The sequence below is a fragment of the Hemiscyllium ocellatum genome, chromosome 12 (genome assembly GCF_020745735.1).
Source record: "Hemiscyllium ocellatum isolate sHemOce1 chromosome 12, sHemOce1.pat.X.cur, whole genome shotgun sequence".
Lineage (NCBI taxonomy): Eukaryota > Metazoa > Chordata > Chondrichthyes > Orectolobiformes > Hemiscylliidae > Hemiscyllium > Hemiscyllium ocellatum.
In genome coordinates this window covers 75,024,089-75,047,558 of record NC_083412.1, presented here as the reverse complement: position 1 = coordinate 75,047,558, position 23,470 = coordinate 75,024,089, and the positions used below count along the sequence as shown (strand labels likewise).

General features: G+C 40.4%; 1 protein-coding gene across 2 annotated transcripts in view; it reads right to left on the bottom strand.

The window, feature by feature from the left end:
- epha3 (eph receptor A3) overlaps positions 1–23,470 on the bottom strand; it is a 241,809-nt gene that overhangs the window by 10,748 nt on the left and 207,591 nt on the right. For both annotated transcript variants that reach the window (XM_060833715.1, XM_060833716.1), the window contains exons 14-16: positions 19,448–19,597; positions 14,427–14,620; positions 2,839–2,994 (exon numbers count right to left, since the gene is read on the bottom strand). In XM_060833715.1, coding sequence (XP_060689698.1) covers positions 2,839–2,994; positions 14,427–14,620; positions 19,448–19,597 — 500 coding nt within the window. The remainder of the gene's footprint in view (positions 1–2,838; positions 2,995–14,426; positions 14,621–19,447; positions 19,598–23,470) is intronic.

The window sequence follows — 23,470 nt, the reverse complement described above, 5'->3', positions numbered from 1 at the left end:
AAGAAGCTATGAACCTGCACTCCAAGGTCTCTTTGTTCAGCAACACTCCCTAGGAATTTACCATTAAGTGTATAAGTCCTGCTAAGATTTGTTTTCCTAAAATGCAGCACCTCACATTTATCTGAATTAAACTCCATCTGCCACTTCTCAGTCCATTGGCATATGTAGCAAAAGTTGTGAAACACATTTTGACTTTATCTATTTAATTGCATGTGAGAATAGTTGCACTGTAAGATTCTGTTTCCTTCTATAATCAGCTGCTCCTCTTTCAATTGAGAGCTCCGGAAAGATTCAGCAACATTTAAAACTTCTTTCAAACTTGGCACCAAATTGGCAGTTTTTTTCTCAACATCAAGGTGATATTATTGCTCCAGACTACACTTAAATCCAACTTCTGATCCTGAACTGATGTTTCATTTTGTGATATTTGGTAAACTTTGATCAGTTTTCATTCTCTCTGCGACTGAGGGAATTGATTCTCCTGCTGAGACTGTTAAGACCACAGTTATCTTTTTGTACCTGATCAGTTTGTACTTGGTCAGAAAATTTCTCACCTGGGTCAATGAAACCCCGCAAATTGTCTCAAGATTTTATGCTGTCCTGCAGCATTACCATCAATTTTCCATCCTGCAATGGACTCTGTCCACCTCCTGCATCCTCATTTCTCAGGGACACCTGTCAGCGTGTCCTCAGTAACTCTCTCTGGACATTGCTTATTCCATCTTGCTTTGAATGCAGCCTGTCAATGCTTCATGATGACTCCATCACCCTATTCTATAATTACCTTACATTGAGATCTCTGACTACAACCCTGGTCACCTGTTATCCCCCATCTAGTTTTGTTTTTGAACTGTAGTTTTTCAACCTGTTTTCACTTTTCCTCTTTCTTTTAAAGAGCCTTTTTTGTTCTACTCTTCCTGAACACATTTCTATTATCTGTTTTCATTTATTCAGCTGTTAGTCACACTGTTCTCCCAATTCCTCTCCCCAACCTTTCAGTACACTGCACTCTTTCCCCAACCCCACAGTACATTGCACTTTTTCTGCTCTCTTGCCATCATTCCAAGCTAAATTCTTCTTTAGATAGGCCTACAGCTTCCTCCTTTGCCTGTTTTGTCATCTTCAGGAAGGAACCTCGGTACTGGCACATTATCAACTGTCCCCTCCCACACCCTCATCACCTTTTCACTCAGTGAGCCCTCTGTGCAGTAATCTTGCTAATCCCTTTCCTTCCTGTCTCACTCATCCATCTCACTGCTGACCCTATGGACTCTGCCAGCAGATTAGCTCTCAGCAACCCTCTATACATCACTCTCCAAAACGCCTGTGAACTCAATGCCATCCAAGAACTTATTGTGAATAACTGCACAAACATTACGGTATTAGTACATTCTTGGATGATGGATGATAACATCTTTCCCTTCAATAAACTTTTTGCACCCTGGCTACATCTTTCATTACTTGCCTTGCCAAGATCATCTTGGTGGAAGTGTGACACTGAGCACCATTTCTCACCTTGATCTGGTCACCTTCTCCTCTGGAAACATCCTTGAGCATCTAAACTGACTTGAACTGCACATTTCTGCTTCAAACTCATAACATTTGATTCATCCCATGTCTCAATCAATAACTATTCTCAATTACTCTCCCATGTTCAATACCTTTTTTGAATTGAGGCATCTTCACTGCTTTCCTCCCTCAGCCTCAGCACTGCATAACTTTTCAACCTCTGTGATCTTCAAATTGCATCTCAATTCATCAGGCTCTCCCTCCTCTGAGTTCACTGCTTCTTATCCTACTGCATCTCTTCCTCAATTGAATCCCCAACCCATATTCACAGTCACCCCCATGACTTTGCTTTTTTAGATTGTCTTGCTAGACCCATCATATCATTCACAGATAAGACCATCAACTTCTATTATCATTGTTTACCATGTCTCCTTTCCATATCCCCAACTTTACTTCTTTCCACAACAGCCACTGGAAAACAAAACAACCTCCCAAATTACTAACAATTGCACTTTCAAAATCACAACCACATCTAGCCTTTGATCATTGTTTTACCTTGATTTTTCTGTTCAACCCATGCTCAACTCCACTTTTTATGTCCAAGTCCATAATAAATCATTATTCTCTCTTACACTGGCAACCCCCTCTGGTATTGTTTATATCTCCATTCCCTTAAGTTCAAGGAGAGTTAGGGATTATCAGATCAACTGTGATCTCATAGAATAGATAGCAGACTCAATGGGATGAATAGTCTACTTCTGCTTCTACACCTTATGGTCTTACGGAACACAGACCTGACTGGAGCACTCTTCGAGCTCTGATTCAGACTAAACTGCTGATCATCCAAATCACGGCCACAGTCAATTTGCTGTTTTTCTAACCAACAAACAACAACCACAAAATGCTTCCTCATGTGTACCCTTATTTTGCCTCACTCAGTTAATGAATCTGTTGAATCTGTTGAATGATCAGAAATCCTGAGAGATCTTTATTTCTTAAAATAAAAACTATATCACATGAGCAATACAAGTGATCAATTGACTTCAATTCTTTCCAGCAATGCACAACCTAAAGCATTGATGTTGACTCGCCTATGAAGTCAAATTTCATTCAATTACATCAGATAGGAAACCTCAAAAGTGAAATAAGATTTAATTATCCTGGTGTTAGTCTTACACAAAGCTTGAAAAACTAAGGTTGATATGACACCCATAGTTGGATGAGTGCATTTGAGTACAATGCCACTTCCAGACCCAAACATGTATTCCTAACACTTGCTTAACTTCTTCAAAATGTTGCATTGCCGCTGAAAAAGAAAATTTGTCTTACTCTGAGGCCAATTTTGCCACCATGTCACAGGAGCTGTACCCTGCCCCCGAGAAGGTCTCCTTGTATTGTCCCATCCGGACACCATCAAGCCAGTCACCTACAGAGCGGAAAGCTGTAACGTCTGTGTTGCTCCGGTCAAGCAGGAGATTTGATGGCCTAATTGGAAGGAAATAAAGAAGGCAGGAATAAGTACTGAGCATTGTGCATGAAAATAACAACTAGCAACAGCTGGGACTTCCAGGCTCCATGCAGGTTTTCAACACGACCATGGAATTTGTCTATCACTCTGCCTTCATCTGTTCATGCTGTTAGATTAAGGCTTGACAGACCATTATGCAATCACCAGACCTGAAACAAGCCAAACAACCTATGCTCTACTGAAGCATAGGATCGAAATGGGGACATTAACAGCACCACAAGTCTATACAAATTTCAAACTAAAATATATTTATGTTGCGTTATTGCCTTGTAACTGGAACATGAAACAGGATAGTCTGGGTGTTGTCCATGGACTTTTCCATCACCTTCAGTTGCCCACTGTGTATCACAAATAACAATGTGAAAACCAAGCAGTGTGGTATGCCCCCATCAGCCACTGCCAATATTTTTGTTTTCAACTGGATCCCTTGACTTTTAGTGCATTGTAAGTTAGAGAACCTGCCTGTCAACGTGACAAGTCCAATCGACCTGTTCAACTGAGACTGGAATTTGATGTCAGGCAGGAACTGACTGACATGAAGCCGTCTACCCAGTGGAAGTCAGATGAATGCAGATGCTAAATATATACAACAAAATGTTCCCTCCAATCTCTGAATGGGTTGGAGTGCTAAATTGCTTTTTTTTTTAAGTGTCAAGTGGCAAAGCAGGATCTGCCTTTAAAATGTGTCACAGGGAGCCAGTTGGAAAGAGACACTCTGACAACATGCTGCCCAAACTTTGGCCCCCAATCACCAACCAGACAGTGTTTTGCATGAGTGGGAGATTGATCAGGGCCTATGCAGTGAATTTCTGGGAGTTAAAATCGTTCCAGCCTCCCCTTGCAGAGGGATGGTGGGTCAAGCATTCACCTCAGTTATCACTCAGACAATTTGTGCTGGGAGTTAATATCCATCCTTGGGCCTCCTTCCTTGCAGCACCTATGAGTTTCCTGGTGAATCAGTAGTCAACTAAACATGACCAGACGGTGCAGTCTATACATTAAAAGAAACCAAAGACATTTTGTTTTTAATGGAAATTTTAAAAAAGGTAGTGCCCTGGGAAAATATAAATTCAGATTATTTCACCACAGATCAACGATTTGCCTATGGCTGCAGGCAAATTGAGACAGAATTTCTGATGGAAGAAATGTATTCCTTTTATTCTGGTCCAATGCAAAATCGGACATGATAAAGAAGCTAGGATTATGCAACTGAAACAATTATGAATGTCCACTAAATTGGGCTTTACGTTTTTGAAATTCACTTAATATATCATAACGTATATTAGTTAACAAGAAAGTAATTTATTTTCATTACTGGACCTCGCATTTCTTTTCATGGTTGCTTGAATGACAACTGCATTATAATCACTAAACTTTACACGCATGATGTACTGCATTATGTTGCTGCTACAGTGGAGCTATGTTCAATATAGACTATCCCTTTAAGGCCTTAATAACTTTGGCAATCAACACCCTTGCAACAATTGCAGATTAATTCCTATGACGAAGGACATTTGCAAAATGATGATGCTTGTAACTGCCTGATTCCTGGTCATTTTGCAGGAGTGCCTTAACAAAAGTCAATTAACCTATTTGACCTAAGCAAGTACCAGCTGCCTATCTTTCACCTCCTATCTTCTCACACTCCAAGGTGAGAAATTAGAAGAGTGACAGATGCACCAAAAACTTTTACAAGGACTATCAATTCTTCCCACTGTCTCTCAGCTGTTCACTTGGCAGCACTTTTACCTTCATCAAAAGGTTGTGTACTGAAGTCATACTGGGGCTGATTTTAAATTAGTGCAAATGAAAGAGATTTGAGTGAGTTAAAATCTCGCTGCAGAACTTGAATGGAAAAATTTAAAGCTGATATTCCAGTGCAGTTCTGAGGCAATACTGCACTATCAGAAACACTGTCCTTTGGATGAGATGTTAAAGCAAGGCCTCTCCACACTGACAGGTGAACAGAGACGATTGATGGCACTATATTGAAAAGGGCAGGAGAGGTACTTTTGGTGGCCTGGCCATTACGGCTGAACATTTAGTTTTATTCCTTTTAGTTTAGACTTAACACTAAGAAGGGCTTTAACTTTATTTCTTTATATTTTACACTATTCTAAGAGTGACTGCAATGTTTAACTTTGCTCCTTATTTCTTTATACCTTGTTCTTAAGTTTTTGTACTTAGTTACTTGGACCTAAGAAAACACCAGAGTGGTGACATTGAAAACTCCTGTACTTTTGTACTTGGGTACATGTGACAATAAAGTCTAAATATCAATCTAAATTATTGAGGCCTGAGTCATAACAATGCTGTTTGTAGGAACCATCTGTGTGAAAAATTGCTGCTGTCTTTCAGCAGTGTCTACTGGGTAGAAAGAATTCTGGGATGTAATATTTGCATGAAAGTAACTATATATGTGTAATTATTTTTTTTGTTTGCTCACAGAGAGTCAGAGTAGTCATTAAACTGTAAAGAGTGAAAATAGGCAACCAGCAAACCAACAGCCCACTTGATACCACTTCTGGTTTTCTTCTCTGACTTCCATGGGAAAGAAAAGCAGGTTTTAAGCCTGTTTTGCATTATTCAATCATGACAGTTAAAGTGAGACTGGAAGTAAACACAAGGCTCCCAGGAAACATCAATGCTTATCTCAAAATGGGAGTGGAGAAAAAGGGTAGACTTCACTTGACAAACTACAAATGATTGGAATGAAAGCATAGTTGACTGATGGTGTTCCAACCAGGAAAGGTCAAAAATACTGAGTCAAAAATCACACAACATTGGGTTATAGTCCAACAGGTTTATTTGAAACTGCAAGCTTTCAGAGACCCTGTTGCTTCCCCAAATAGCTAGCTGCCTGAGGAAGGAGCAGGGCTCTGAAAACTTGCAGTTTCATATAAACCTATTGGACTATAACCCAGTGTCGTGGGATTTTTGACTGCATCCATCCCAGTCCAACACCAGCACCTTCACATCAATAATATTGAGTAAAAGCAATCACGTATAAAATTAAGTCTCTCCTCCCTGAAATGATCTTTATATTATCTGACAGCAGAATGTTGTTTGTAAAGGCTACGGAAAGCTCTTCATGTGGAGGTTGGAATTTTCCTACAATATTAAGATGTTGAAGTTAACCTCATCACACAGACTAGCATTACTGGGTTAAAAATCACACAACACCAGGTTATAGTCCAACAGGTTTAATTGGAAGCGCACTAGCTTTCAGAGCGACGCTCCTTCATCAGGTGACAATCACGTGATGAAGGAGCATTGCTCCGAAAGCTAGTGTGCTTCCAATTAAACCTGTTGGACTATTAACCTGGTGTTGTGTGATTTTTAACTTTGTACACCCCAGTCCAACACCGGCATCTCCAAATCATAACATTACTGGAAATTTCTGGTGGGTTAGCCATTATTCCCTGGAGACTGTGGGTTCAGATTAAGATGCAATGATAAATATCAATGTACAGTTTAAATGAATTTCAATTCCTGAAGTGAAGGATTACAATCTTCTCAGATGTATTGATTATCCAATTCCAGTAAAGACAAAGCAGTGAGCCCAACACTTCAATTAAGTCTTTACTGTCTTGGTCTGAGACCTTTACAGAGGTTATGTCAACTGTCATGAATCATCACTCATTTGTCATCTGTTAATGTTTGTTTGTTTCCAATCAGTCAAATGTGAATGAGTTTTACAGTAATTATACACTTATATCATTTTGTCAGTAAACATAGACCAGTTGTTACCAGGATAGCTGCAGATGGGAAATGATGAAATGTTATTTTTGATTAGTCCCAGGATACTTAGATAAAAATTGACCGCTTCATTGGCTCAAATTGTATCAACAATTAGTTTGCTTGTTTTTGGCAACTTAACATATATTTAGAGGTCTGATATTATCTCAACATTTCTCCCTTTTGTCATAACTGCAGCGTATGACCCGGACCAGGATTACAATTGGATCATTTATACTGGTCAGTTGTTCTGACCCAGGCAGGGGGAGTGCATCTTTGCTCTCGTCCCACTACTGCAAGGATGTCAACATAAAATAAAAATTGTTTCTCAGTTACCAAGAAGACCCATTAAGTATTTATCTTTATCAGGTTTTAAACAACAAAATCTGTCAATCAGATTTATTGATAAATAGATATGGGCTTATCATCAAAAGAACACTTGCTCAATAAAGATGTCCCTTTATTAGATAACGTGCAGAATCAGTAATATGGAATTAGATTACTTACAGTGTGGAAACAGGCCCTTCGGCCCATCAAGTCCACACCAAACCTCTGAAGAGCAACCCATCACCCTATATTTACCCCTTCACCTAACACTACGGGCAATTTAGCATGGCCAATTCACCTAACCTGCACATCTTTGGACTGTGGGAGGAAACCGGAGCACCCGGTGGAAACCCACGCAGACACAGGGAGAATGTGCAAACTCCACACAGACAGTTGTCCGAGGGGGGAGTTGAACCCGGGTCCCTGGTGTTGTGAGGTAGCAGTGCTAACCAGTGCACCACTATGCCACCCCTTGTGCCACTGTGCCACCCATAAATGTATAAACACACTCTCTCTCTCTCTTTCAGAAAATAGAAGAATAAAGAGATATTCTTGCAGAAATTGGTTTTCTCAAAAAATTTCAATGTGTTATTCTTGAAGGTAAAAGGATAAAGCATAGTTTATTCCAGATTGTGTTGTTACTCATATTGTACAATGCATGCTCAAGTCACTAATCAAAAATCATTGCCTCTAACATCTTGCAAATGCAAGTTGCTCAATCTTGAGATGTTATTTTAATCACTCTTCAAGGGTACAAATGATGTGGATGGTTTTCTTTTCAGAAATGAGAGTGATCAGCTGGGCCGCTTGTTCTTAGCAACTTTCCTCCAACTCAGCTTGTTCTTAGCTGGCTCCTCTGTAAATGAACCAGACAAACAAACACCTCTCCAAACCAGTCACTGCGAAATCAGTTATCACTGGTCATAGGATGTCTAGGGAGACTTGCCAAAAAACTCCAATGTTTACATTTAACTTTTAATGATCACTTTCGAAGAAACTACTCCAGAGCTGTCCACAAAACATGAATAAACTTTTTTTTTTACACAATCTTTCAAAATGTAAGTCCTACAAGCAATGTGAAACATAAAGCATATAATCATGCTCTTGGGGCCAGACAAGAACAATGTGCTTTTTATGTGTACTGTTCTGGTCTGGCACACGACTGGAATGATGGGATTTGTTGGGCAATATGTGGGTGGGGTGTTAAAACTGCTCTGATAGGTTTAATTTAAAACAAGCTACATCAGAGATTGTATTGTACATTTATGTAGTCAGAGAAAGTCTTGGGTAATTAATGATGGCCCTTATATAAATGGAATTGCTCCTCTCTGCTTCCAAAAGCCTACATTATTCATTAAATACCTCCTACAAGCCATATATTAAGTGCTACAACATGACATTGCTGGAATTCAGGATAGCTTTTGATGGTTCCTACAGCTTGTGAGAATTATATTCAACTGAGACCCACATATGGATCCACAGCTCTCTTAGTACAGCACACAGTGCCCATGTAACTTCTGCCAACCGTGGTGTCTATTGAGTCAGCAACCATCTGTCTCTTTATGTATTTCACTAAGAGGGAAAGTAGTTCAGTTTTAATTTCAGATCTTGCAACAAGCATGTTGTTCACATTAATCTCAGGTCAATTATACACAATAAATCAAAATAAATATATCAGTTGTGTATACAATATATACTGGCATACACAAAAAAACATTGATTGTATCTTGATAATGCCTTAATGTATGTATGAGTGGCCAATTTGCTTTGCAAGATGGGGTTGTTTTGTTTATCAAATTCTAAGCTGAGTGTACAGTGGAACATCGGTTTGATGACCTAACTGAATCTAGGTCATCATACTTTCCATATATTGCGTCTACCAGCTGTACGATTATTGTTTGGAGAGAAAGGGTGTTTCTTGACCATTGGATGTTGTCCCATTGGTTGCTATCACTTTCAGTCACAGAAACCCTATTCATGTGGAATGACCAGTGTTTTACTGTGGATTCATCTGTTCTTCACATCAGCTTAAGCCAAGCTTCAAGACTTGCCTTTATAACAATATGCTGTATACATGATGATGTTCCAGCAGGTATCTCTGCCCAAAGCTACACATTCTAGTAGAATCTCCACCATACATAACTAATGAGGTTAGAGTTCCATCACCTCAGAGGCTCCCATTAGAACTTATCTCTGGTACCAAGTGCTAACTGTGTCGGAAAAAGCCGCTACCACTTCCAACCAACCCCGATGACAGTTGACAGAGCCCTTAGCTATGCCAGAGCCATTTCCTGCACTTCTGCCCTTACCCCTTTCCCTCACTCTCAGAAGAACAATAAGGTTCACCCATGAATTCAAAGGTCGCTGAGGTATCATCTGAGTGATGTAACTGTAACCTCAGTAGTTATTTTGTCATAGAGACACTCCTAGAAAGTGCAGACATGGGCCTGCTGCCACATCATTGTCCTCCATTATTTCTCCGACATTTACCACCATACAGATCTTCCTTGTCTCTCCACCATCAGCATAGCTCAGTACAGGTGAGTCTATCAGGGTTCAATAACCAGTGCTAAGTGCTGTTTGAGTCAGGGCCAGCAGTGAAACCCATAATTTCTATCCCCAATACTGCATGTCAGCATTCCCAGACATAGGAACAGAAATTAGGCCATTCAGCCCATTGAGTCTGCTCCACCATTCAAACATGTCTGATAAGTTTCTCAACCCCATTCTCCCCGTAACCCTCAATCTCCTTGACAATCAAGAACCTATCAAACTTCATCTTAAATACATTCAATGACCTGGTCTCCACAGCCTTGTGTGGCAGTGAATTCCATAGATTTACCACTCTCTGCCTGAAGAACTTTCTCCTTATATCTGTTCCTAAAAGTCTTCCCTTTTCTCTAAGGCTGTGCCCTTGGCTCTTAGTCTCTCCCACCGATGGAAACATTTTTCCAACATCCACTCTGTCCAGGCCATTCAGTATTCTGTACTCAATATTACTGTGTATTATGACACCTGGGTCCATTCCTCTGACACTCCCAAACCTCTTCATTCCCCCTCGTAGCAACTTCCAATGCAGTCCCAGAAGGTGTAAGATGTGCCCATTTATCTAGTTCCTTAACACTGTCCAAGGCCTTAACCACACCTTTCAGGTGAAGCAACAATTTACTTGTACATCGCTCCATCTAGTTGACTGTATTCACTGCTGATAATGAGTCTCTCCTTGAGAACAAACAGACTCAGTGAGTACTTTGTGGAACACCGTTATTCCATCTGCAAGAACAATCTAGCCTTCCATTCACATGCCGTTTCAATATACCATCTCCTTCATGTTAACATTTCTCTAGTATGCCTGCTGCAGTATCCCAGAGAAGCTCAACACAAGGGATCAGTGTCTTATCTTCTACTTAAACACATAGCCTTCAGGATGTAAAACTGATTTCAACAACTTCATAACAGAAACCCTATTCCATTTTGTTTCTGGCACCCCACCGTTTCCAAGGTCTCGCTTATGTGGGTTTGTTCTCGTTAGGGTTGAACTGTTTACTGCTAATAGCTATTTGCAGGTTCTTCTATCAAAAAGCCTTCTATAGTGGAATGCAAGTGAGCTTAACTGCAGAGAGCGAGAGAGATACCAAACTGAAAATAACAGGAATATAAAAGGCAAATCCTGCTTCCTGTTACAGAATGTTAACTACAACAATGAATACTGCATCCTCCTTCTAGCATTAGGAAAATCAAGCTGATTTTGTTACTCACAAGACGTGTGATGTCGGTGTTGCAACAATTTAAAGAAAATTTGCTGCTGCTCCAGTTCAACTGAAATGTATTTAGCTTTGTCAGGGCACAGCCACGCCTGGAAGTTGCAGGCAGGAAACTTATCAACAATGTTCATGTGCTTATAGCTTTTCTCCCTAATTAATTCATTTACGAACAATAGCTTTATAAACATTACAGTGAGAAATTTCATCCCGTGTGCGCCAAGGGTTTGCATGGTAAAATGCAAGTGTCAATTCTCATTTTTAACAAATGGTGTTGAAACAGGAAAATGAATTAAAATTTAAATATTCATATATGATTGAACAATGGATAGTGAAATTTAACAAGTCAATTTGATTTTGTTTTAAATTGAGTAGCTGATAGAAAGGAATACAGCATACAGCAACTTAAATGATTTCTGCAGAGGACGTGGAGCTCAGGCTGAAATCGTTTGAACTTATGAATGAAATCTAAAATTACTGATTTCTAGTGTATTCCAAGAGAATACAATTCTCCCCAACCTCTTCTTGACCTTGCCCCAGTGATTGCAAAGATACTGGCTGTTTTGTTCTCTCCTGAGGGAGGACATCTGGACAATTTAGTAATCTAAAGGAATTTGGATCTGACTGTGAATAGTCTGTGATGTCTCAGTGCGAGATCTCAGGAACGGAGATATTCCGGAATAGTTGCATGCATCAGCATGTGATCCAGATGCCTGTCTATGGCCTCGACCATGCAATTTATTGGCCAGGTCATGCATCCTATTAGTTCATACAGGAACAGACAAATTAGGTGTGTTTTACTCTCTGCCGTTGCTACAAGCTGAGTTGCTGTCCTGCTGTTTCCTAGCAGGCTATTAATGCCTTTCATAAATCACCAATTCTAAGTTCTGAGGTGATGTTGTGTGTGTGTGTGCTTGCGTATATGTGTGAGTCTGAGGATGTCAGAGTGTGTGTGCGTCTGTGTGTGTGTGTGCGAGAGGAGAAGGAAGAGACAACAGATCGTGAACTATTTTTTCTTAACAAGAAACCTGAACAAGTCTGCAAGACATTGAACATGAAAGGTTTTAATGACCTCTGAGTATCGAACTTTCACAAAACCCAAGTTCCCTCTGTCCCCATTTCATAATGGCACCGACTGAAACATCATTCTCAACTGGTTCCTGCATTTAGGAAAGTTTGCCAGAGTTACACTAACTTACTTGGACCCTGCATCAAGAAACAACCTCTGTAGAAAGGAATTATGAAGGAAGACTCATCCCCCTGTATAGAACACATGTGGCAGTGGCAGTACCACAGAACGTGGAAATTCCATGGAGAGACTGATACCCTTGGGCAGCCAGTGCTTAACAAAAAGGAAACATATTTATAGAGTGCCTTGAATGAAATGAAGTGTCCCAATGTGCTTCACAGGAAGGAACATTCTAAAACCAAGCATAACACCAATCCACAAATGAGCTATTATGCAGATTACTAAAGTCTTAGTAAAAGAGTTGGGTTTTAAGCAATGTCTTAAAGGAGGTAAGTAAGGCAAAGAGGGAAGATATTCCACAAGTTTGGGATCTCGGCAACTAAAGGTCCAGTCACTAATGGTGGAGAAATTATGCTTGGGAATAAATAAATAGCCAGAAATAGAGGATATTTTAGAGGGTTAAAAGTTATTACAGAGTTAGGGAGGGATGAGGCCATTGAAGGATTTGAGAACAAAGATGAAAACTTTAAAATTAAGACATTGCTTGGCTGGAAACCAAGATAGGTTAGCGAGAACAGGGGGGAATAGTTGAACAGAAACTACTACACAAAAATAAAAGACACCAGATAGACAGTTTTGAATGAGCTAACATTACAGAGTGTACAATATACAACTGAACCAGGACTGCATCAGAATAGTTAAGATCTATCAGACTGCTTAGACAAGATCCAAAACTGGATGAGGAGAAATCTCCTCTGATAAAATACTGGTATAACTGAAGCTACTGATGCTACCCCTGCTCCAAACTCTATACCACGTTGCCATCTGAGATTGAGGCTGTTTGCAACTTTAGTGCTACATTTGATCCCAAGAAGAGCTTTCAACATCATTTCATGCCAATCTAAGATCACACCTTTACATCTCTATAACGTCACTCAATGTCACCTCTGCTGAAACTCTCATCCATACCAATAGATCACAAACTGGGACACTTAGATAATTGGAGAGAAACGTAGATAAGATGCATTGTGCACATATAATTTATTTAGATGGCATATTTATTATTAATCTTGAAGAGTAAAATTCTAATATGAATTCTAATATGAAACTTTGAGTTAAAGTTTATAACTATATATTGAAATTCAGAATGATTTCTCCAAATGTTTTGGTTGGTAAGTCTTTAGTACATCGCAGAGATGTCCCAGCTAAGGATTAGTGAGATTAGTCTGATATATGTGTCAGCAGATTGTAGGTTCTATCCAATTGAAGACTCTGAACCCGATGGAGCAACTCATGATATGAGAATGCATTACCTCGAGGGCCATTCATCTCTGATGATGCACAGCTTCCATAAATGCATCGGTGTAAACAAAACAAGACTCCTTCTCAATCAGGAGCCACTGATTTTAACCATGCACAAGTGGATTGGGAAATAGTAGACTGTTGTTCATAGTTTATTTTACAAAATGAATTACATTCAAATTAATTATCATGTTTGATCAAGGTTGGGCCTCTGGCATTAAATCACATATATCATACCTCATGTATTACCAAATCACCAGGCTGCTTGTACAGTCAAGGAAATCCACTTAAAGCTGGCTTCATTTATGTATTTGCTATACTCCTTAAATAATTTTCTTTGAATTCCAACAAAAGTAATACTGGAGTCCAATATGCAATTTGGGATTTGAGATTTAACATTTTTACCATGTATTAAAGTTGTTTTAATAGATTCTGATAGAAATATAGAAATTGAAAAAAAAAGCACAGAAAATCACTGCTCAGTTAATTGTGTTTGTGCCACCTGAAAAAGGTCTATGATAACATGCTTAATCCCCACTTTCCAACTCTTTGTCAATAATCCCATAGCATATAGCACTGGAAGTGCACATCCAAGTGTTTGTTCAGTGCAGTTAAGGCCTCTGTGTCTGCAGTGGTTTGTAGCTTAAATTAATATATTGTACACAAAAACAGAGAAGTAATAAAGCCAATTCTGGAATCTGGAGGATGTATGAGGAAACCACTCTGTGTTATAATGAAATTTCAGGTGGGATAAAATTCTTTTCATTGCCATCTCCTCACGACTGCATGCTGGTAACTCACTGCATAATGGTGCAGGAGAAAACATGAACGTCAGAATAGGAGTCAGTAAGTCAAGTGTACATCACTATATGTGCTATTTAAATGGCTCCTTATATCCCTTTTAGAGAATGCCAACTCTTTTCACCCTTACCAACATCATGATGTAATTTTGCAGAATTAACCACTAATATGTGTCAACATGCAGCTCCTGACCCTTTGGTTTAGTATTTTAAAAAGCAGTAAACAGAGTCATGGATATTGAAATGCACTTTTTTTTAAAGTAACCAGTCACCTTGCTGCGGTATTAGCAATGATCTTCAGGCTGCTGGGATTCCGAATCAACTTGTCCAGAATGCTGACAATCTGTTCAAACTTCGGCCTGTTATTCCTATCCTTCTGCCAACAGTCCAGCATCAGCTGATACAGGGCAGCTGGGCAGTCCATGGGGGGCGGCAGCCGATATCCTTCATCAACCGCTTTAATTACCTGAATGAGAATTCAATACAGGACAACGTCAGTGTATCACAACGAAAACTACTCATCTAAGATATATAGTCATGAGCAATCATGGAAAAGAAAAGTGTGTGCTTATCATTGATTTTAACATAGTAGGGACTTCTTTGGCAAAAAGCAAAGTTGGGCTGAATAAAGGGATTTTATATTTAAATCCAGATGACCCTACACTTACCGTGTTGTATTGAAAATTTGTACCTAAATAGCATTACTTGGTACGCACTTAGAGGGGTGATGATGTCGTAGTGTTAATGTGACTAGACTGGTAATCCAGAGGCCCAGGATAACATTCTAGGAACACAGGTTCAAATTAAATTTAAATACATTTTCAAAATCTGGAATATAAAACTACTCTCAGCAATCGTGTTTTTTTTGTAGAAACCGATCTGGTTCACTGTTGTCCTTCAGAGTAGGAAAGCTGTCAGCTTTATTTGGTGTGGCCTACATGTGACCTGAGACCTGCAGCATTGTGGATGATGCTTCAGTGCCTCTGAAATGGCCAAGCAAGTCAAACAGTTCAAGGGCACTTAGGGTGGATTAACAAGTGATGGCCTTAACTCTGATGCCCTCACTCACTGATAGGGCAACTAAAAGAAAAAGCTAGAACAATAATACACGCTCTAGTGTGAATAGTATAATGGCAAATTGGCCACCCATTAACATCTCTCAAAATTCAATTCAATTGTAATAATAATCAGGAGAAATGTAAATCTGGCTACCCACTAACATTGCACAAAGTTCAATGATTCCCATTCACTCAGATCATTATTTAAAATGAACCCTCCAGGAATGAACACAATGCTCAATTTAGATTTTGTGATAAGCAGAATTTAGGTGTAGCTCAGAGGTGCTATACCTGAAGTTTTAGGTTCAATCAAAGTTTGATTTTTCAATTCATGGAAATTTCTGAGCTGATTGGAACTTGGAAAACACACAGCAAAATTGAAACGGAGCCAGATTTAGTTCAGAGGAGCCTTTGGAGTCTATTGCTATCTATCTCTTGAGCTCTGTCAGCAGTGAAGGAGGGGCACGATGCTGGACTGATGTAAATGCCTGATGTGAATCTCCTACTGTTTTCTGTGGAAAAATGAAATGCAGCCGGTGCTGAGGGTGGGTAATTTAATACGACTGGTGCACACATTGAATCTGGCCAGCTCTCAGCATAAATACACAGATCATGTTCTGCCCGGGTCAACTTGATGAATGTCATCCAGGCACACATACATGTGTGTGTGTTTAATACGTGTGTGTGTGTTTATGACATGAGTATTGTATAAATGGGGCATTTGAGATGATTATTCTGTTAATGGTAATTTTGGTTGCTGCTGATTAAGGGCACGGGGATGATTTGGTACTATGTCGAGGAACTTCCCAAATTGACGAGTGAAATGAAAATGCAATGGTGTTGTTTTCACAATTAGACAACGAATTTGAGATATTTCCTCATCTGGAATTTACTGCCCATGGCAGCAGAGACAATGAATGTCCTCAAAAGGATTAAGAATGGGCACTTGAGGAAATAAACTTGCAGGGATATGGAGACGGAGCTAGGGGATGAGACTAGCATGGGGAATATAGCCTTGAAGGGCTGAATGGCCCCATTCTGTATTCTAAATGACTGTCGATTCTGATAGGATTAGATGTGGATATAACAATGCTTGAATGCGTTCTATATTTTCCTTGAATTTGGATTACTGTAAAGGTAAAGTAAAAGATAACAATGTGGTAGTGAAAAGGAGACATTGAGCCACATATGAATGGCAGAGGAAAAGCAACTAGATAATAAAATAACAGGGTGCATTTAATAGAGATGACAGGAGTCTTGTTCTCTGGTTAGAGAGCTAGCAAAAACCCATCCTCAAACACTTTGGGGTAGGTCTACCTTACTGAGGTGGTACAAAAAGTAAAGAGGAGAGATGAATAAAAGATTAAAGATGAGAAAAGAAGAACTCAATATCATTCAGAAAAGTCGGAAAGCAATAGTCAATCTCAAAGATGGCCCTGCTGGAATTGAACATAATTGAAGGAACAGGAATCCATGATTCAGTGACCTGAATCATATCCTGCATCGCGAGTGAGTGACCAGTGTCAGATTTGAAGGGAGGCTGCAGCAGTATTCTTGGGTGTCCCTTGGATGGTAACACCACTCTGGACAAGGAGGTGCATCACCTCTTCTTCAGCAGTGACAGTGATTAGGTTAGGGTGTGACATGACCCCCCTCATTTCAGAATGACTTCTCACTGATCAGAATGGGGGCTGGAGCAGGCTGGGGATGATGCAGCATAATAAAGGAGACCTACTTTCCAGCTGGGAATGGGAAGCTCTGTTTTCTTAACGTCCGTGGTGAATTTCTGTAGCGCCTTGTAGATAGCACAAACTGCTGCTACTATGCATCCGCAATGGTGGAGGGAATGTGTGTGGATGTAGTGCAAATCAAGCGGGCTTCTTTGCCCTGTGTGGTGTTAAGCATCAAACTCCTTTCTTGTACCTTTAGATGGTGAAAGACTTTGAGGAGTCAAGCGAGGAGTTACTCGTGGAGGATTCCTAGCCTTTGACTTGCTCTTGTAACTATTGCATTTAGATGTCAAGTCCAGTTCAGTTTCTGGTCAATGGCAACCCCAAGCATATTAATATAAGGCATTGAGTGAATGTAATGCTATTGAATGTCAAAAGGTGATGGCTAGATTCATTCTGCTGGAGCCACAAATGTCACTTGCCACGTTTCAACCCAAGCCTGCTTCAGTTTCTGAGGACTTGGGAACAATGCTGAACATTGTGTAACCATCGGCGAGCACCCCTCTTTCGTGACCTTATGATGGAGGGAAGGTCACTGATGAAATGATTGGACCTAAGGCACTATGTTGAGGAACTCCTGTAGAGATGGCCTGTAGCTAAGATGACTGACCTCCTACAACCACAACCATCTTCCTGTGTGCCAGGCATGGGTCTAACCAGTGGATGATTTTCTCCTGATGCCCATTGAGTTCAGTTTTACTTAGGCTTCTGGACATCATACTTGGTCAGATGCAACAATGATGTCAAATGTTACTCTTACCTCACCTCAGGAATTCAGCTCTTTTGCCCATATTTGAACCAAGGCTGTAATATGGTCAGGTGCTGAGTGGCTAAAGCAGAATCTAAACAAGGCATCAGTGAGCAGGTTATTCCTGAACAAGGGCTGCTTGATAACACTGATAAGAACTTCCATCATTTTACTGATGATCATGAGTAGACTGATGGGGAAGAATTGGCTGGTTTGCATTTGACCTGCTTTTTGTGAACAGGACCTATCTAGGCAATTGTCCACATTGTCAGGTAGATGCCAATGTTGTAATTGCAATGGAAGAGCTTGACTAGGGCAAGGTCTGGAGCACATGGCTTCAGTAATATTGCTACAATGTTGTCAGGGCTGACAGTCTTTGCACAATCCAATACTCAAACTATTTCTTGATATGATGTGAAGTGTGTCAAATTGGCTGAAGCCTGGCATCTGTGATGCTGGGTATATCTTGGAGGAGGCCTGGCCTTGTGACCCCTCTGCCTAATGAAACACATCCCTTGGAGGTCAGGCAGGGCCAGACGGGTGGGCAAAAAGGCGAAACTATCAGCGCAACAAGTTAAAAGAACTTTTGACAATGCAATCAAGATGGTGGTAGAGAAAACACAAGACAGAATTACAACCAGAATATTTTAAAAACAAAAAGTTGGAGATCTAATTCTTGTATGTAAAAAAATAGAGAGCAAAAATAATTGTTTTAATCTGCAGCCAAACATTTAATTTTGCCAGCACAGAATGTTGTGGTGGATTATAATCGCTCCCAGGTTCCCAAGATTATATCACATGTTTTGAATTGCAATCATCTCCAGGTCCTTTATCTGTTCTGAATAAAGGGTATTGCTTCTTGCGTGCTTACTAATGATATATACATGCACCTCACAGTGGAATACATGTGTACAATGCAGACATTAGATTCATGTGCAACAATTTATGATGTTAAAATTCTGTTTTGTCATACCAAAGTGCCTTGATATGCTGTCACAGGAGGGTGTACTTTCTAAACCTCTGCAACTGTATAATACATTCGTACTGAATTTGTCTCTGCACATTTTCAACACGGGGATTAACCTGGTGGGAAAACATACCTTATATTTATGAGTTGGTACATAGAAACAGTTCAAGCTGCTGAATATTAACTTCCACGAAGGTTTCACATTGATAGATTGGAATTCTACTGGGACACCCAGGAGGAAATGACCTCTGTGGGTCAGCAGAAAGACAGAGGCCTTTTCACCTCTGTCAAAAATAAGAACTTAAAAAAATGCAATACATCCAGGAATACAGATAAAAGCAACTTTGACGCAGACATGTATTGCCACCATATACTTTTTTCCCCAAGAATCTGAGATGAGGAAGGAATCATGTGAGGAACAATGGGTATTAAGTTGTGTTAGCAGATATGAATTATGCATACCCTATAGAATACATTACTCATAGTTAACAATGCAAAGCCAGTGCTAAATGTTTTAACAGTTTAAGTGCACATAGTTTTTTTACACTGATCAGTTTTAGTCCTGTGAACAACCTTTATTTTCCTCATTTACAGCTGGTATTTTTATTTTAGTGAAAGTGTCCACTACATAAAGATGTGTAAACTGGTGTTCGGTGCTGAAAGTTAGCTTGTGTGTCTTCTCTGTTGCTTTCAATGACACAGAAATGCATGGCCACCTGGCATTCCCATGCTCGACTTCCTCACCCAGCTTGACTCATTTACAACAGAGCAATTCACAGAAGATACTCACATCCTGATTGGACATTTCCCAGTAAGGCCTCTCTCCATACGACATCACCTCCCATAGAACAATCCCATAACTCCACACATCACTGGCTGAGGTGAACTTGCGGTAGGCGATGGCTTCTGGCGCTGTCCATCGGATGGGGATTTTCCCACCCTAGAAAAGAGTTTATTTAGAAAAAGTGGTTATGCATGACTGTACTTTTGGTGACCATGCAAGAAAAGCAAAACTTGTTTGTAGGTCAAGCCAAGACAGTCGAGTTAAAATGGCATTAATCAAAACCAGCCATAAACACAGTGTGGGTTTCTTTTGTCTGCTGCCTTAACCCAGCCATTAATCTATATGAGCGATTTGAAATGCATTTGTGGCCAGAATAAACAGCAGGATTTCAAAGGGATAGTTTGAAAGCAATTCTTCTCTGTATTTTCCATTCAATTAGGATTATTACCATAAAAACAAAACGTACTGCTTTTAACTTTATTATCACATGCAATTTGTAAACACAGATTGGCAGCAATTCCTGACAGGCTGAGAAACAATGGAGGTGGCAAAAATGTCATAATTCCACTTCTGTATTTCAAGTATTGAAGATTCTTATTTTTTTCCACACGGGATATTCAGTATAAGCCCAAGTATTTCTTAAATTGTTCCTGGTTTCACATTGAAGCTGTCTGTTGCACATGTGTGTGACAACAAGCCCAATAAGGCAGATGCAATCAAAATTGAGGGTTTCATTTAGAACAAAGAACAATACAGCACAGCAACAGGCCCTTTGGCCCTCCAAGCCTGTGCTGCCACATTTAGCCCTTCCATGCTAAACTGTCTTCACGTACAGGATCCATATCCCTCTATTCCCTTCCTATCATATATTCATCCAGGTGCTACTTGAATGCTGCTACTGTTGTCTGTTTGCACCAGCTCCACTGACTGCGCGCTCCAGGCACTCACTAGCCTTTCTGGGGGGAAAAAACACCTGCATTGCACATCTCTTTTAAACTGCCCCATCACACCTTGAACCTGCCTTCCCTAGTAACTGACCCCTCCACCCTGGGAAAAAGCCTCATACTTTCCAATCTATCCATGCCATTCATAATCTTATAAACTTCTATCAGGGCATCCCTCAAACTCCTGTGTTCCAGAGAAAACAAACCTGGTCTATCCAACCTTTTGTTCGTAACTAAAATCTCCCATACCAGGCAACATCCTGGTAAACCTTTTATGGACCCTCTCCAAAGCATCCACCACATCCTTCTGGTAGTGTGGTGACCAGAACTGTCGTCAAAATTCCAAGTTTAGCCTCTCTGAAGTTCTACAAAGCTACAACATAACTTGTCTGTCCACAAACTCAATGCCTCTTCCAATGAAGGGAAGCAAGCTATAGCCTTTTTCACTACCTTATCTACCTGCACTGTCACCTTCAGAGAGCTATGGACCTGTACACCCTGATCTCTCTGCATATCAATACTACTAAGTGGTCTGCCATTCACTGTGTAATTTCCATCTGAACTTGACCTTCCAAAATGCATCACCTCACATTTGTCTGGATTAAACTCCACCAGTCATTTTTCTGCCCATGTCTCCAACTGATCTATATCCTGCTGTATCCTCTGACAATCCTCCTCACTATCCCCAACTCCACTAATCTTTTTATCATCTGCAAACTTACTAATTAGACCAGCTATGTTTTCCTCCAAGTCATTTATGTAGATCACAAACTGCAGAGGTCCCAGCACTGATCCCTGAGGAATACCAGTAGTCACAACCCTTCATTCTGAAAGGCATCCTTCCACCACTAACCTGTCTCCTATGAGTAAGCCAGTTCACCCCTGAAACCATGTGACTTCATCTTTTGTACCAGTCTGTCATGAAGGACCTTGTCAAAAGCTTTACTGAAGTCCATGCAGACATCAACTGCTGGATGTAAATCTGCTCGCTGAGCTGGAAGGTTCATTTTCAGACATTTTGTCACCATACTAGGTAACATCATTAGTGAGCCTCCAGTGAAGTGCTGGTATTATGTCCTGCTTTCTATTTATGTGTTTAGGTTTCCTTGAGTTGGTGATGTCATTTCCAGTTCTTATTTTCAGAGGGTGGTAGGTGGGGTCCAAATTGACGTATTTGTTGATAAAGTTCCGGTTGGAATGCCATGCTTTTGTGAATTCTCCTGCATGTCTCTGGCTTGTCCTAGGTTGGATGTGTTGTCCCAAAATACAAAATGCCTTCTATGAACTATAACAAACACTACATTGGACAAACAGGCAGAAAACTAGCCAACATGATACATGAACATCAACTAGCCACAAAAAGACTTGACTGACTATCACAAGTATCCTTACATACAGATGAGGAAGGACACCACTTACCCTGGGACAACACATCCATCCTAGGACAAGCCGAACAGAGTCATGCACAAGGATTTCTAGAAACATGGCATTCCAACCGGAACTCTATCAACAAATATATCAATTTAGACCCGATCTACCGCCCTCTGAGAAAAAGAACTGGAAATGACATCACCAACCCAAGGAAACCTAAACATATAAATAGAAAGCAGGACATAACACTAGCACTTCACCAGAGGCTCAGTGATGATGTTATCTAGTATGGTGATGAAATGTCTAAAAACAAACCTTCTAGCTTAGTAAGCAAACTTACATCCAGAACCTCAACCTGAGCTACAAATCTTCCCAAAACTCACTAACATCAACTGCTTTTCCCTCATCAATCACCTTTGTCACCTCCTCAAACAACTTACTGAGTCATAGAGTCATAGAGATGTACAGCATGGAAATAAACCCTTCGTCCAACCTGTCCAAGCCAACCAGATATCCCAACCCAATCTAATCCCACCTGCCAGCACCCGGCCCATATCCCTATAAACCCTTACTATTCATATACCCATCGAAATGCCTCTTAAATGTTGCAATAGTACCAGCCTCCACCACTTCCTCTGGCAGCTCATTCCATACTCGTACCACCCACTGCGTGAAAAGGTTGCCCCTTAGGTCTCTTTTCTATCTTTCCCCTCTGCCCTCTAGTTCTGGACTCCCCGGCCTCAGGGAAAAGACTTTGCCTATTTGCCCTATCCATGCCCCTCATAATTTTGCAAACCTCCATAAGGTCTTCCCTTAGCCTCCGATGCTTCAGGGAAAACAGCCACAGCCTGTTCAGCCTCTTCCTATAGCTCAAGTCTTCCAACCCTGGCAACATCCTTGCAAATCTTTTCTGAACCCTTTGAAGTGTCACAGCATCTTTACGATAGGAAGGAGTCCAGAATTGCCCGCAATTTCCAACAGTGGCTAACCAATGTCCTCTACAGCTGCAACAAGACCTCCCAACTCCTATACTCAATACTCTGACCAATAAAAGGAAGTATACCAAATGCCTTCTTCACTATCCTATCTACCTGTGACTCCACTTTCAAGGAGCTATGAACCTGCACTCCAAGGTCTCTTTGTTCAGCAACACTCCCTAGGACCTTACCATTAAGTGTATAAGTCCTGCTGAGATTTGCTTTCCCAAAATGCAGCACCTTGCATTTATCTGAATTAAACTCCATCTGCCACTTCTCAGCCCATTGGCCCATCTGGTCAAGATCCTGTTGTAATCTGAGGTAACCCTCTTCGCTGTCCACTACACCTCCAATTTTGGTGTCATCTGCTCGATTAAGTTAATGAGGCACCAGCCCTACACAAAACCATGCAGTGTTGCTAATAAATCCATTAACTTCTAAATGCATGTAGATCTTGGCCCTGAGAATCTTTTCCAATAATTTCCCTACTACCGACATGAGACTCACAGGTCTATAATTTCCAGGATTATCCCTGCTACCCATCTTCAACAATGGGACAACATTTGCTATTCTTCAGTTCTCTGGGACTTCACCTATGGCCAAAGAGGATACAAAGATGTTTGTCAATGCTCCAGCAATTTGTTCTCTTCTGCCCCTCAATACTCTGGGATCTATCCGATCAGAACCCAGGGACCTATCCACTTCAATACGTTTTAAAATGCAAAACATCTCTTCCT